Source organism: Vanellus vanellus (genome assembly GCF_965231255.1).
Source record: "Vanellus vanellus genome assembly, contig: HAP1_SCAFFOLD_786, whole genome shotgun sequence".
Classification (NCBI taxonomy): Eukaryota; Metazoa; Chordata; class Aves; order Charadriiformes; family Charadriidae; genus Vanellus; species Vanellus vanellus.
The window spans coordinates 22,139-36,845 of record NW_028128053.1 but is presented as its reverse complement, the minus strand read 5'-3'; the positions used below and the strand labels follow the sequence as shown (position 1 = coordinate 36,845).

The 14,707-nt window shown below is 43.6% G+C and overlaps 1 protein-coding gene across 1 annotated transcript; it reads left to right on the top strand.

Annotated features, from left to right (window-relative positions):
- Positions 1-680: 680 nt before the first annotated feature.
- On the top strand, positions 681-9,003 carry LOC309684738 (kelch-like protein 8; the record flags this gene model as incomplete). Its single annotated transcript, XM_082500604.1, has 6 exons — positions 681-896; positions 1,267-1,815; positions 4,386-4,572; positions 5,259-5,395; positions 6,605-6,723; positions 8,794-9,003. 6 exons carry the CDS (start codon positions 681-683, stop codon positions 8,987-8,989), a joined length of 1,404 nt encoding a protein of 467 aa, XP_082356730.1. The 3' UTR covers positions 8,990-9,003.
- Positions 9,004-14,707: the final 5,704 nt, after the last annotated feature.

Below are 14,707 nucleotides of genomic sequence, written 5' to 3'. Positions count from 1 at the left end.
ATAAAAGGAAATAATTTTCATTCCAAGATTTTTCTGTAAGTGTAAATTCTTGTTCTCTAATTGTGTAGAAGCTTTTTATATTTTGCTTACATTTGCATAAATGCATAAAACGCTTAAGGATTGCTTTAGCTTTTTAAGAGACCGAGGAAAGCTGAGTAATAAGTATGTACAAAATACCCATCGGGGTCAGATCAATAGTTTGTCTATGGCAGCAGTGATGAGAGATGCTATTTAAGGACCAAAGAAACACGGTTGTGTGTGGGCCGTGTCGCTTTTGTTCCTCTGCCATCCACAGCAGTGAGATCAGGAATGTTGGAGGATACATCCTTGCCTTTTCTTTTTCTTGTCTTTTTTTCAAGAAGCGTGGGCAACAAGTTCACAAACAATGGCTTTTCCTAAAGGTACCTGCGTAGGGTTCTTGACTGTGGGTCTTTTTTCCCTGCTTTCTCCTCCCACCTTCCCCAAGTAAGGTTATAGGTAGTATTTATAACATGTAATCAAATTGTTAGGTACTACCAGTACCTAATGTCTCATCATTTTTTGTGTTGGGTTTTGTTTTTTTTTTCCAAACAGGAACATGAACAGAATTTAACTGCATTTTAGGATTTGACTCCTGATGGGCTGGATTTTGTCTTGGCATGAATTTTTGAAGATGGACACAGTGCAAGAAGAAACAGCCAATGGCTTCAGAATCCATGGTTCCAGAGCAGGCAAAACAACATCTGATAAAGGGAAAAAGGCGGCAGCAACAGCAGCAGCAGCAGCAGCCTAGGTCTTCCAACAGTGACGGTGAAGATGACATCTTTGTATTTGAAGCAAATGAGGCTTGGAAGGATTTTCACAGCTCTCTCCTTCAGTTCTTTGAAGCTGGAGAGCTCTGCGATGTTACACTAAAGGAGATATTGTCACACATCCATTGCATTTAACAGCCTGAAGATTAAGCTATGAATACGTACGCTGGAGGAGGCTGTGAATTTGGGCAGGGGTATGGAAAGCATAGAATACCTGTTGGATCTGAGGCATCTCTATCTAGGTGTTTGTATTTTGCCGTACTCTGGTGACCAAGTTACAACTCAGACCTGCTTGGGATACGTTGATCTGATGTCAGAAGTACAGGGCAGATGGAGTTATTTTGCTTGAACAAAATACAGTAGCTCAATGCATATTGAGTTCAGGATTCTTATTTCGGCTTAACTGTCCGTCCTATCGTAGCCAAAACTGACATTCCAGTGAAAGACTGAGGGTTATTTTCTTCTTTTTTTTCAGGTTGGTCCAAAGCTTATCTCCTGCCACAAACTGGTGCTAGCTTGTGTTATACCTTACTTTAGAGCCATGTTTCTTTCGGAAATGGCTGAAGCCAAGCAGACATTGATCGAGATCAGGGACTTTGATGGTGATGCAATAGAAGACCTGGTGAAGTTTGTGTACTCCTCCCGGATTACTCTGACAGTGGATAACGTCCAGCCTCTCTTGTACGCTGCTTGCATTCTTCAGGTGGAACTGGTAGCAAAGGCGTGCTGTGAATACATGAAGCTGCACTTCCATCCCTCCAACTGCCTGGCAGTCAGGGCATTTGCGGAGAGTCACAACCGCATTGACTTGATGGACATGGCTGATCAGTATGCTTGCGAACACTTTACAGAAGTGGTGGAGTGCGAAGACTTTGTGAGTGTGTCACCACAGCACCTCCATAAACTCCTGTCCTCCAGTGACCTGAATATTGAAAACGAAAAGCAAGTTTACAACGCTGCTATCAAGTGGCTGCTAGCCAATCCACAGCATCATGCGACGTGGCTGGATGAAATACTTGCACAGGTAGGGCAGGCTGAGGCGCCGTGTGCCTGTCTTGTCACTGGTTTTGTTGTCTAATCAACTGTTTGTCCTTGGGTAGATCTCATGATGAAAATTGTTCTCGGCAGTTGGCACCTCCTCTGGTATTCGCAGTTGTGAGTTAACAGTAGAATATCAGGAAGAAGTCATATTCTTCAGTTTCTCTTGTGAGATGAGTACTCACTACATGCTCGTGGCTGGGGAGTGGGGAGCCAACGAAAAGCTGCATCTGTGTTAGAGCAGAAAATTCTTAGATTTACACATAGTAGAGTACATAAAGCCATCACTTCACTTGGTTTGATACTACTACAGCCTGAAACACTCACTTCCCTTGCTGGTAAGTGTTTGTACTTAAGAAAAGAGAGCAAAGCTGTTGAGGAGCTTTTTACGTGTCTAGGAGAGTAAAACTGTAACGGAGATGTGTCATATCAAGTTGTGCTACTTCTAGAATGTTCCTATATTTAATTAACAAAAGACCAAGACATGTTAGCCCTATAAGCAGGCTAGGAAACATATGCTAGACCATTTAATGCTCACTAGGCTAGCACTGCTGGTTACCTGTAGGAGTTAGCAGTTTAATGATCTAGACTTGATGAGAGTCCACTGCTTCTGAAAGAAACACATACGGGTATCAAAAGGTCACTTAGCTGAACTTATTTAAACACCCATCGGACCTCCTCCTGTCAAAGCGTTAGGTACGTCAGTTATTCAAGCTCCGTATGCGTTGATTATGGGAATTTAAAATACAGTATTTGAGACAGGTATAGAGAACCTGTGCTGGGGAGGAGGGTGGTACATGCTGTGCACTGCAAAATGCCCTGTGAATCTTAGCAGGTAGGATCAACTGTGCCATTTCAGTTGTCACTGAACTCCAGCTTGAATGTTTTGCATTCAGCAGAAGTGCTAATATTGGCATCATGTGAGTAAAGAGAGGTCCACTAGAATACTGCTGTCATTGTCTTCATGCATCATTTTTCACCTTTCCTGGTAAAAGATCACAACTGTTTATTAACTGTCTTCCCAAAACTTTCAGTTTCGTCTAGACTAGCATGATGGTTTTGGTAGAAAAATTCCTTCTTTAGTACACTATAATTAAATTTATAGGCAATATAATTTGAGATTTAAAAAAACCTTCATTATTACCCAGGTGTACAAGTAGATGAGATTAACATCTTTGTTTTATTCATGGTAACCAGTCTAGAATGAAACAATGAAAAAGTAAACCCCTTCCTGTAAATATGGGTTATTTGCCAGAGTATACGGAGCCATCAGGTGATTTGGACATTATTGCTAGCAGAAAACATGACTGGGCTTCGCGATAGTTATTATCCACATCATAATCAGCCTTAGGGGTTGCGCTGTCATCATGAGGTTCTGAATTTGTCAGCCTTATGCTCTTACCGCATCACTTGCCTCATGAGTCTATGAGCAGGGCTATGGCTGTGCTTTTAATCGGCCAAAACCAAGACAGGCCAAAGTAAAGGAAGAAGTGGGACTGAAAGCAAGCGGGTAAGGAAGAACTGGTAGAAACACTTGCTTACTTCAAGGCAGGGACATGTGTCAGCCATGTAACAGCACCCTTTTGCTGCTCTGAGAAGCACTGGAGATACTGGACTTCACAATTGCTGCTGAGCTAACTGGGAGGCGCCTGACAGCATCGATTCCAAACCTTAGGAAGTCAGATGCTGGTTTGCTTCAGTCCCCCCTGCTAACACCTGTCCCACCTTTGCACCCGATTGTACTTCATATTCCTCACTGTTTCTCTCAAAAGGACAAACGAACGGTTTGCTGAAATAAGTGACTGTGGGGAGGAAGACATTTCAAGGCAGCCTTGGAGAGGCTGACCTTATTTCAGATGTGCCCTGTCGCTGGGGATTGCTCTGGGCAGTGACCACCTATAGCCTTACCCAGAAGGAGCCTTTCTTTCCTCAGCCTGCTCACCAGCTCTCTGCTAGGGAACCACAGGAAGGATTTGGGGAAGGAAACAATTAGCTCTCAACGTTGGGGTTTTTTTAATCCTGTAGTCTGTCAAGTCCACACTAGAGAAAGGTGTTACTGCACTATCAATACCTCCTTAATAGACAGACACTTAGTTCGTGCTGATAGTGTTTCCTCTTTGACTTGCCACCCAAAGAAAATCAGCCATTCTAGCAAAAGCCCTCTTATACTGGCATAGCAATGAGCTGAAAATTCACCCCCTCAGCAGACTAACCTGACACGGGCTATCCTGGTACAGTCACGGATGCTGCCTGCATCACATCAGGCAGGTGCAGTTGCAGTACAGGCAGCGGCACTTCTTCCTCCGCTCAGCCTGGGCCAAGGGGCAGTTCTCCACCGCTGCTTAAATGCAAAGGGTTGTAGCAAACGTTTGTCACTAAAAAGAACTGTTCATATCGCTGTTATTCTGGAAAAAAAGTATGAACGCCTCCCTTTTTAGTGAAGAGCGTGGGGCTGGCAGCTGGCTCAGAAGCTGCCATCTGTTATGCTTGCGTCACTGTAAATGGTGAGACTCAGTCAGTTCAGCCAGTTACTCCAACTGTGTTCATTTCTGTCAGGTACGGCTGCCTCTCTTGCCCATTTGTTTCCTTATGGGTGTTGTGGCAAAGGAAGAGATTGTCAAGCAGAATCTAAAATGTAGGGATTTGCTGGATGAAGCAAGAAACTACCACCTTCACCTGAGCAGCAGGGCAGTGCCAGACTTTGAGTACTCCATTCGCACAACACCAAGGAAGCAGACTGCTGGTAATTAAATGTGTGTCTGATTATCCCATAGGGAGTGGTGTGGAGAAAAGGCGGTGCGTCTGTGCAGGGTTAGGTAGCTTGGTAGAAATGGTTGTTAATGACTTAATGCAAAACTGGGAAAGCCGTTGTGTACCTCTCTGGTAATTAGCTAGTGTGCTGCATTGTCCTAGCAGAACTTTAGCTGTCATTTGCTTTCTTTAAAGCATTATTTATTTATCCTGATTGGCTCTATCTGTATCAAAGCTAGAACTGTTAAGTATCTTGTGACCAGGCAGCATGCTCACAGCTATACCGACAACAGTGGACACTTATCTTTTGGCACGAGAAGGTTGAGCTAACTTTTAAACTCTTTGGCTAACCTACACCAAAAGTGAGTGATGAATATTAGACTGCAAATCCGAATTTTTACATTTTTATATTTAACAATGTTTATCTCCCTGAGCAAAAAATCACAAAAAACATATTTAAAATATGCATTGGTTTTGCATCAGCATAGATAGTTAATTGCCATAACAGCATGCCAAGCAAAGGCAAAATCCAGCACCCAGTTACGCAGGGCAATGACTGTGCCCCCTGAAGTGAAATATGACTTCTCCCGAACTACATAAGTTTCAGTTCACTCTGCTGTACAACTTTATCCCCCATCTTCCTGCTATTTTTCTGGAAACCTGTTTTGTCTTCTTCAGGTGTGTTGTTTTGTGTCGGTGGTAGAGGTGGATCTGGTGACCCATTTCGCAGCATTGAATGTTACTCTATCAGTAAGAACAACTGGTTCTTCGGCCCTGAAATGAACAGCAGGAGAAGGCACGTGGGTGTGATCTCTGTGGGAGGTCAGTAATGCTATTCTAAAGGCACTTGTTTGCTCCTTTTGGTGGAATCGGTACTTTTAATAAATAAATCTGTCTTCCAATGGCTTACCTGTTGGATATTCTTCAATTTAGTAAGGCTTCTTCCCCACGAAGGGGTTTGTGATTCTGAAACAATCTGAGAGCATGCTTACTGAAAAGATATTACTGTGAACTGGGAGTTGGGGTGGTTCAGCCTGCAAGAGGCTCTGGGGAGACCTTACTGTAGCTTTTTAATACTTAAAGGGAGCTTGTAAGAAAGATGGGGACAGACTTTTTAATAGGGGCTGTTGCAATAGGCCAAGGGGTAATGGTTTTAAACTAAAAGAGGGAAGATTTAGACCAGATATAAGGAGACATTTTTTACAATGAGGGTGGTGGAACAGGTTGCCCAGAGAGGTTGTAGATGCCCCATCCCTGGAAACGCTCAGGGTCAGGTTGGACAGGGCTCTGAGCAACCTGGTCTAGTTGAAGATGTCCCTGCTCATTGCAGGGGGGGTGGACTAGATGACCTTTTAAAGGTCCCTTCCAACCCCAACTATTCTATGATTCTATGAACGGTACATAGCCTCTTCTCTTAACAGGCGATTTAATTTTTTTTTAACCCGTTTACAAAAAAATAGCCTTACACAGCAGAGTCACCCAGAATTTGCTAGTACTCATACTAGCTCCCTTCACACTTAACTCCATACAGGCAAGTCACTAAGACCATAAATCTTCCAAGAACAGACCTACCTTTATTTTTGGGTCTCCATCTTCTGAAACCAGGTCCGTGCAGTCCAGAGCAGCTTAGCACCCATGATGCAACTTCTCCTTGTAAACGGTAGCTCCTGTGTTGCTGCAGCAGAACAGAGATTTCCCCACCCCCCCCCCCCCCCCCGCCCCCGTAAATCTGGAGAGACTGATATAAATGTCCAAAACTGATCTGACCTGCAGTACTCAAGTGATGGGAAGATTTTTTTGTCTACATATCTCAAGCTTTGTATAAAAGTCCAAGTTAGAAACAGATCTCTGGTTGAGTACAGCATATAAAAATATAAAGTCTGTACTTACTAAAATCTTGATATTGAAAACATTTGAAGACTTTAACCTTTATTTGAGCTTGTTGTCTCCACATAGGCAGGGATATTGCATAAATGAAAACTGAAGTGTTGCCAAGCAATCTCTGTATCAAAAGATGCATATGTGTTTCGGGTAAAGTCTACGCAGTAGGTGGACATGATGGAAACGAACACTTAGGAAGCATGGAAGTATTTGATCCTCTCACAAACAAGTGGATGATGAAGGCATCAATGAACACAAAGAGGTACGTGATCCAAATTTTAAGTCCTAGTCTGCGATAAATAATTTCTTGCTGACGCTGAAAAACACCATGTCTGTCCTGTCTTTATTTGGGTTTCCAAACTGTGCTATTTTTAGTTTTGGGTTGTTTTTTTTTTTTCCTATTTTGGGGCTTTATGCTATCAGACACCTTTATTTACTAGCTGTAAAGCAAATACAAATTTGCATCACATACTTGCATACATCACATATTTTCAGAAACACAACGTTGTGCATAACATACTATTTCAGTGCAAAACTGCATAATATCTCTCTCTCTAGGGAGAGGCCCTGGCTGGTAACATTGGTTACGTTTACACTTTGGCTTTCTTTTGTCACTATTCTTTTCTTTCTTGGGGGCCTGGCTTCTGGAGCAGAGAGCTCTTCTACTCCAGCTGTGCTTACATTCCCGTATCTAGGGCATTTCTGCTATGCCCGATAAAGAACTTGAAACTGATAGACTTCTGTGGGTTTTTTGCGCTTTTTAAGAATGAGCAAGATGACTGCCAGTGAACACGCACAGTGAAATTCTTCATGCCCAGGAAACCTTCATGCTGCCTATGTTTTTGCCACAAAAGGCCAGACGCACTAAAACACTTAAAGTCAGATTGAGGCTTTTTCTTGCCTTTTGACATTTAGGATTCTTTTAAGGAGTCACAGATGGGTAATTTTTTGTTTCCGCTGTCATTTAAATCAACCTCTTGAATTCTACATTCTGTTTTGTTATTTGTTGTTTCTAAAAGCATCATGTACAAGCAGGAGTGAACTACTGAACACGGCTAAGTCCTCAAGCTATTTGTAGCTGTGACATAATCAAAGTAAAAGACCCAGACTCCCAGAAGGAGCTTCTTACTCCTCCCTACTGCCACCACCACAGGGCATATTCTCTGCAAACATCAGCCCTAGATTTCTGTGACATTTCTTACTCAGTACCTTGGTAAATGGAAGGGCTGCTGTGCCTTGGCTACGCTCCATTCCTCCCATTCATGGACATGGTGTCCGAATACTTAGTTGAGAAAAAACTGCCACCATTGATGCCATCTATGTTACCTGGTGAGGCAATGCAAGATAAGGTCAGGGTATCTCCCCAGTGTGTGTTCTGTAGAAAGACTGTGCATCCCTTGCTCCTGCCTTGGTATCTTCGCACCTGCCCTCTGTGTAATGAGGCAAGAATGTTCTCAGTGAAATGGTGAATCACCTGTCTTGGTACTTAAAGCAGAAACTTAATGCTTCTAATGAGTCTAGACCATACTTTGCATTTTGTAATACTGATTGTATTCTCATAATTGTAGATTCAGTAGAAAAAAATCTGACAACTATTTTAACACAGACTTAATAAAAAAGAAGAGAATGGAAGAAATTGTAACTAAATCTTTCTAGAGTTCACTCATCTAATATCCAGCGCAGGCTTGCTTTTAATATGTATTAATATCACCCCCCAAAAAAATCATTCCCAGATTGTAGCAGCAGCTATACCAGCAAAGTTAAAACCAGCAGGTTTTGGTTCTCCATAAAACAAAATGTGGTTCTTCAATAAAACAAAATAGGAGGCGTAAAATTCAGTACCAAGAAATCACATAGCTAAGCTAACCTCATATATCTAAGCGTGTAATTAGAAGACTTGGGTCTTGGGTGACATTCAGTCAAAACAGTATTCCGCGTCCCCCTGCCTTTATTCTTTAAACAGGAGCTTTGTCTTTTTGCAGTCTAGAAATATTCTAGCTGCAACAGTCCTGTTCATGGATCACACAATAACGTAGAGGTGCCTGGGAAAGCTGCGGTGAAGTCAAGATAAAACTCTAGAGCCCCTCTCACGGGAGGATGCAAACATACGAAAGACTTTCAGGATAAAGCTGCAAGACTGATGCAGGTGTACAGAGGGCCAGCCGCAGTTACTGGTCATTATTTATTATAAACTTCACTTTTAACATTTTCATTACTTTTTCCCCCATAGTTTGAAACAGGTACCAGTCAGGTAACATTGCACTTGATGTGTCTTTCCCATTCCTTTTCCTTAAGGACTTGCACTGAGGTGTTGATCCTGTGGTTTTCTTAGGAGAGGAATTGCTCTTGCCTCCCTTGGTGGCCCCATTTACGCAATAGGAGGTTTAGATGACAACACTTGCTTCAGCGATGTGGAAAGATATGACATTGATTCTGATCGATGGAGTGCAGTCGCCCCAATGAACGCTCCCAGGGGAGGAGTTGGCTCCGTAGCCCTTGTGGTAAGTGACTGTTTCCTCCCAAGTTGAGGCCATCTGAGGAACTGAACTGCTTTTCCCATCTGCTTTTACAAGGCAGAACACAGGACTTTGAACAAAATGCAGCTGGTAGGTCTTAGCACCTCTGGTCATCAAAATCCTACTGAGCTGTGCAAAAGATGAGGATATTTAGGATAATACTCAGATCAAACTGAACTGCCTATATGAAAACGCAACATAATAGAAGTAGTGCGCAGCAGGAGTCTATCTATTGTCTCCTGGTAATAATTGAGTAATATCCATGACTAGCGATGCAGGAGTGCTGCTTATGCCATTAGGTTCTTCTTGTAAATATTAGAGCACTACCTCCTCCTCCTTCTTTCCGTCCTTTGTTCTCTTCCCTTCGCTCAATAAGAATCTACATTCTTCTGGTTGTTTCAACCCGATTTTGCACTAAATTTACCAGACAAATAATGAGCATAAACTAGCAAGGTATATTTTGCACAGACTATATAACTAGGCTGTATAATAGAATTTCAGACACAGAAAAGAAATACTTTCCGCTTGCTCAGAAAGAACAGGAACTTATTTTTCTTTTTTTTTTCCTCTGCCATCTTCTTTAGGTGGGAACTCGTCGGCCCTGTGTCACACTGCAGGGCAGGGGCAGGCGTGGCTGTGTGCTCTTGTCTCAGCAGCCAGATCCGGGACGTGGGCCAAGGATCCAGCAATGTTGTTGACTGCATGTGAGCTCTGCTGCCTCCTCCAAATTCCAGAGGAACGATAGGAAGGGAGGCACTGCGGAGCTTTTAAACACCGTGTTTTGTATGGTAGGTTAAGAAATGCAAACAATACATTTTCTTTGTGAAGATGTTACCTCCTGCAACTGTAAAGCTTTTGGTGGCTTTCTATCAGTAGTGATACGGAAAAGTCTGTGAAAACATGGAATAAAAGTATAACTCACAGGAGAAAACCTGCCAAGAGCTGCAATCATCCCATTTTTGAGAAGCTGTAATTTCAGAATCATTTGAGGCAACTGGTACAGGGACTCATTATTGAACTGTAAACCAGGCATGGGGTGAGGAGAGAGAGCAGCAGTTAGTACTGCTGAGCCTTACCCAACAGCCCTGCTACGCATTTTCTGAAGGACTCGAGTGCCATTTAATGTAACTTATTTTCGGGAATGTAGTCTTAAACATTTCCTAATTGTGTAAGAGCTTTGTAACACAAAGCGTCTCAAGTTTTAGAAGGTAACGACATCCCTGTTGCACACTAAGAGAAGTGGAGCAGAGAAGTTCACTGCCCATGTCTGAAGGGACTGCTGGCAGCAGTGGAAATAGCAGGTACTTGGTCTGAAACCTGTCTTTCAATGTACTTTCTCAAGCTAATATACTCGTTAGAAAGCTGAAAGATTCTTGACCTGAGCTTACCCACTAGAATACTGGGATTCTCAAGTCTTCAAATAAAATTTGTAGTAACTACCCCCCCAAAGGCAAGTTTCTGTTGAGAGGTCATTCCTGAAGTAACGAGTGTAATTTGTCCTACTTTAAGATGGCAGTGTGTGAAAATGTCAGCTTCAGAGGTGTCCGAGTCACCATTTTTATACAAAATGGAAACATACGGTAAAAGTTGCAGTATTCTGTAAAGACCTTTAAATGCAGTTCTAGGAGATGACATGTCCATTTTCAGTAGCCAGTAGCAACTCAGTGGTAATTCTAGAGGTACAGGCTCTTTTAAGATAGTTAAGCCTCAAAACAGATGACTTAAAGCTTCTATAAGCCAAAGAGAATCAGCAACAAAAAGAATTGGAAATAAACCAGTACTTACACGAAAAATTGAAATATGAACTTGACAGTGTTGTGTACAAAGTTCTGTTGTTACGCATTCAGAAGCCCTGTATTCCAAGTAACGTCCAGCTGGAAAGACTGCACATTGCTGTTCCTGCATCACCGCGAACAGACCGACAACTGACAATCCTTTGTGACCAAAGTTTGTTCCAAGTGACGAGGGAGAGCAGCAAACTTCTCTGCACGCAGTACCAGGGAAGAGGCAGGGCAGTACGACCATAAGGTACAATCACGTTTCGCTGTTGAGTTACTATCATTTAGCTTTTCTGTTTCAAATGGCTTTGCACTTTGGTAGCACCCAGGGACAAAGTGGACGGTACTGTAAATAATGAAACATTGCAATAAAACATTTGTACTTCAAAGCACCTTGTTTCTAGCATGACTGGAGCATGCTATTGTGGGGAAAGGTTAAAACAATGAGTCTTTTTTGGTTTCTGCAGAGTATAATTCCCAACCGGAAGCCTTTGTCAGCAGAGAAAATCCTGCGTTACGGCTGCAAACCATACCACCCTGCTCCTGCCCTTGCCCCCCGGCAAGGATGTCGACACCGTTGTGGCTCTTGACCTGGCTAGGAGGGCTGGAACCAAGAGGTGCAGGTTCCCTCTCTGGAAACAAACACGTTTTTCTATGGATGTCCTGGATAACACTAAAACTTGAGGGGGAGTGGGGGGAAGATTTTCCACAAAGTAGTACTGACTGTGAAACCAAGCTGCCTGGGGGTGCTGTGTGCCAGTTGATACTTTTCTCCTCTTGATGGGAAAGTGCTAGCACCCAAGGGTGCAGCCTGTGAATAACTCACACGCATCCGGACCACACTGACAGCCGTCGCCTTCCAGGCACCAAAGGGAGACGTGCGTGTTCAGCAGGGAAATAAGGTTACAGCAAATGCAGTAGGATTCCCTGCGGTGTGGGAGGAGCTCTGCTGTCAACCCCATAGCTGGAAATCAAGTGGCACTAGGGCTGAACACGACTGTAAGACAGACACTTCTCTTGTAGTTCAATTCGTACGCAACCCTCCCCCCCAACATTATTTGTGCTCGGGCTTCCGAGGCGTATTGTTAAGGGCTGGCGGGAAAACTGCAGAAAAGGTTTACAAGGAACAACCCTCTTGCCAGTATAGCGGTGTCCACGTTATTAATCTTAGATAGCACCAGAACTACAAATATTTTGTACAGAACTGTAGAAATGTGATAATGATGTCAAAATATCAAAAATTTAAAAAAGCGTAGGATTACTGTGGCAACAAAGTAATGACTTACCTGCATATAAAGCCCTCGTAATTTAACACCAGCAAACTCGTTTTTCTTCTTACTGGCAACAGGATAATGATGACAAAGAAGTACCCCACCCCCCCAAGGCTGAGGGGAGAATGTAGCCCACCCTGGCTCCCCGTGGTGAGGCAGCCCTCCAGTAGCAGCAGGCCCTAACTCCCACCGCATCGTCTAATTTAGAACTCAACTCGGGATTTGCTATAGCAAAGTATTTAAACATCCAAGCTCAGGAAATCGTGCATCATGTTTAGATGCAACATCTGATCCCAAATGATCCCGAATCCCAAATTGTTACTGCTTCTGTTAATGTTTTTCCTGCACCTAAAAGCCTTGAACTGACCCATAAAAATCATGAACCCAAAGATGTCCGTTAGAACATCCTTTAAACACATAGAAAAAATCAGTTTGTAAGAATCAAGTGCGGTCACAGTTACTCACGTCCAAGTTTCCAGCCTGCTGATTTGAACACCGTCATGGGTTTCTGGGAGGAGCAAGACCAGACTCGACCACTCCCGACCAGCCCCCTTGGCCCTGTATCTCCAGTCACACTGGTGCGCAGCCAGTGCTTACGGGTCACCCTGCTGCCGCCCCGGCTTCTGGGACATGTCGCCTCCCATCTCAGCTCTCCTGCTGCCTCACAGCAGCCTTCACGCACGCCGCTGCTCCTCACCTCAGGACTTGGGACTGTGGCTTCCCAATTCCTTCCAAACCATACGGCTGCCAAGGGCCACGCGTTGTGTTTGTCTTCAGGACATTTTAGTCTGAGCACTTTTACGTATGGAAGATCAATACAAAGACAAAGATTTCTCTTTAAGTCAGGTTTCCGTTTGCTACATTGAAATAGTAATTTCTGATTGTATTTTTTTCAGGACACACCATAACACCATGATGATGCAAGGATCTTGCATGTATTCGTGTTTATTTCAATTTTGTAAATTATGTCTTCTCAAAATAATCTTAAATTCATACCTTATTGTTTACATTCAAAGAGGGTTGTGAGAATTTGGTTATACTTTCACAGCTTTGATTACTTTTTAATATTGCCGTTCCCCAAAGCCATCTCATTCCTAAGAGAGCCACGCTTGCAGCAAAACTGCTAAAACATTCAGACGTGGACAGAAGATTTTAGAAGGCAACGCATGTGCTACTTGCATATTTTAAACCATAAACAAAATACACGCATGCACTCTTAATCCCATCGGAAAGACTATTTCCGCCTGTTTGAACAGGGGTGGAGAGAAAATTATTTCACCGAAACGTCTGCCTGTAGAGGGGGATGCAGCCCTGCAACCAACCAAGCGTTCGCAGAGGGTTTGCGCGCACCCTGTGTTTACGCAGCACAACCAACAGGCAACCAACCCACTGCCTCGGGCTGCTGCAGGGAAGCAGGAGGTAACAAGGATGCCAGCCAGGCGCTGGAGGGATCCCGTGTCTGTCTCCAGGATCTGCTTTCACCTACAGTGGGATCCGGAGGCAGTTATTCCAGCGTCAGCGTTCTTAACCCTCGCAGCATGCACGCACGTAGGGAGACTGAACACATCAGGCACAATTTACTCATCAGAACCCAGGAACTTTTCTTGCTCCTTGTCTTGGTAAGACACTTTTTTTAGAGCAGTGGGAAGGTAATTAAATAAGAGCACAGTTGCCACCAGCATGACTTGCAGCAGGCTCTGAAACCAGCACTCTGTGCTCAATCCGACTGCATTCAAGTGCCAGCAAGAGAGATGCAGACAATCCAGCAGCAGTAAGACTGTCAAAGCCCCAGGAAATTTTATGAGATTACTTTGCTGCTCTGAGCTTGTGTATGCACTTCCCTAAAGTCGGGATGCCTTCCTGCATCCCAACTGCATGACCTCAGTTCTGTGTCTCACCGCCACTTGCAACAACATTTTGACTCTGGAGTGATTCCACCTCTTATAGGAGTTAGAAATGAGCTGCATGAGAAAATTCCTGTCAACAGGCAAAACCATCTACTCCAGCCCAACGTAACCGCCCTGAACCACAATGAGAAACAGAAGCGGTTGTGTTTCCCTCGTTTGCTGCCTGTCTGCTCCGTCTGCTGAGACTGCTGCAGGATGCGCCGTCTGATCTTGTGTGATGGGACCACGGCTGCGACACCAAATGACACGGGGACCCATTTTACAAATAAGTTGTCATCGGGTGATAAAAATTCAGCCAATAAACCTGGTCAAGCTTAAGTAGAACAAATGCTTGGAAAGTCCGTAACTCCATATTAGTCCCACAGTTAAATGGGGCTTTCTATCTTCATTTAGGCTGAAACTGCTTTTAAAACTATTTTGAACACCGCTGCAGTGCACATTTCTGCAAACCCAAGTACTCTATTCCAGACGCTCCACTTAAATTTTTTTGCTGGCTGCTTTTACCACATCTGTATTTATTTTCTGAACCTTTGCATGTTCTCTTGACTGGAACTGGCAGCAAATAAAGCACTCTTAGCCAGGAGATGAACCTTATATTTGTAATTCTTTCCTGGCTCTGTCAGCATGGTTGGTGTTGCTGCCACTTCACGGCATTTTAACGCAATTCCTTGGATTCCAGTTTCATTTTCAACATGTTCCAGCACACACACACACACACACACACACAAAAAGTCAACAGGCAGCTTTGTAATTTCTGCCATCTGACTTGTCTGG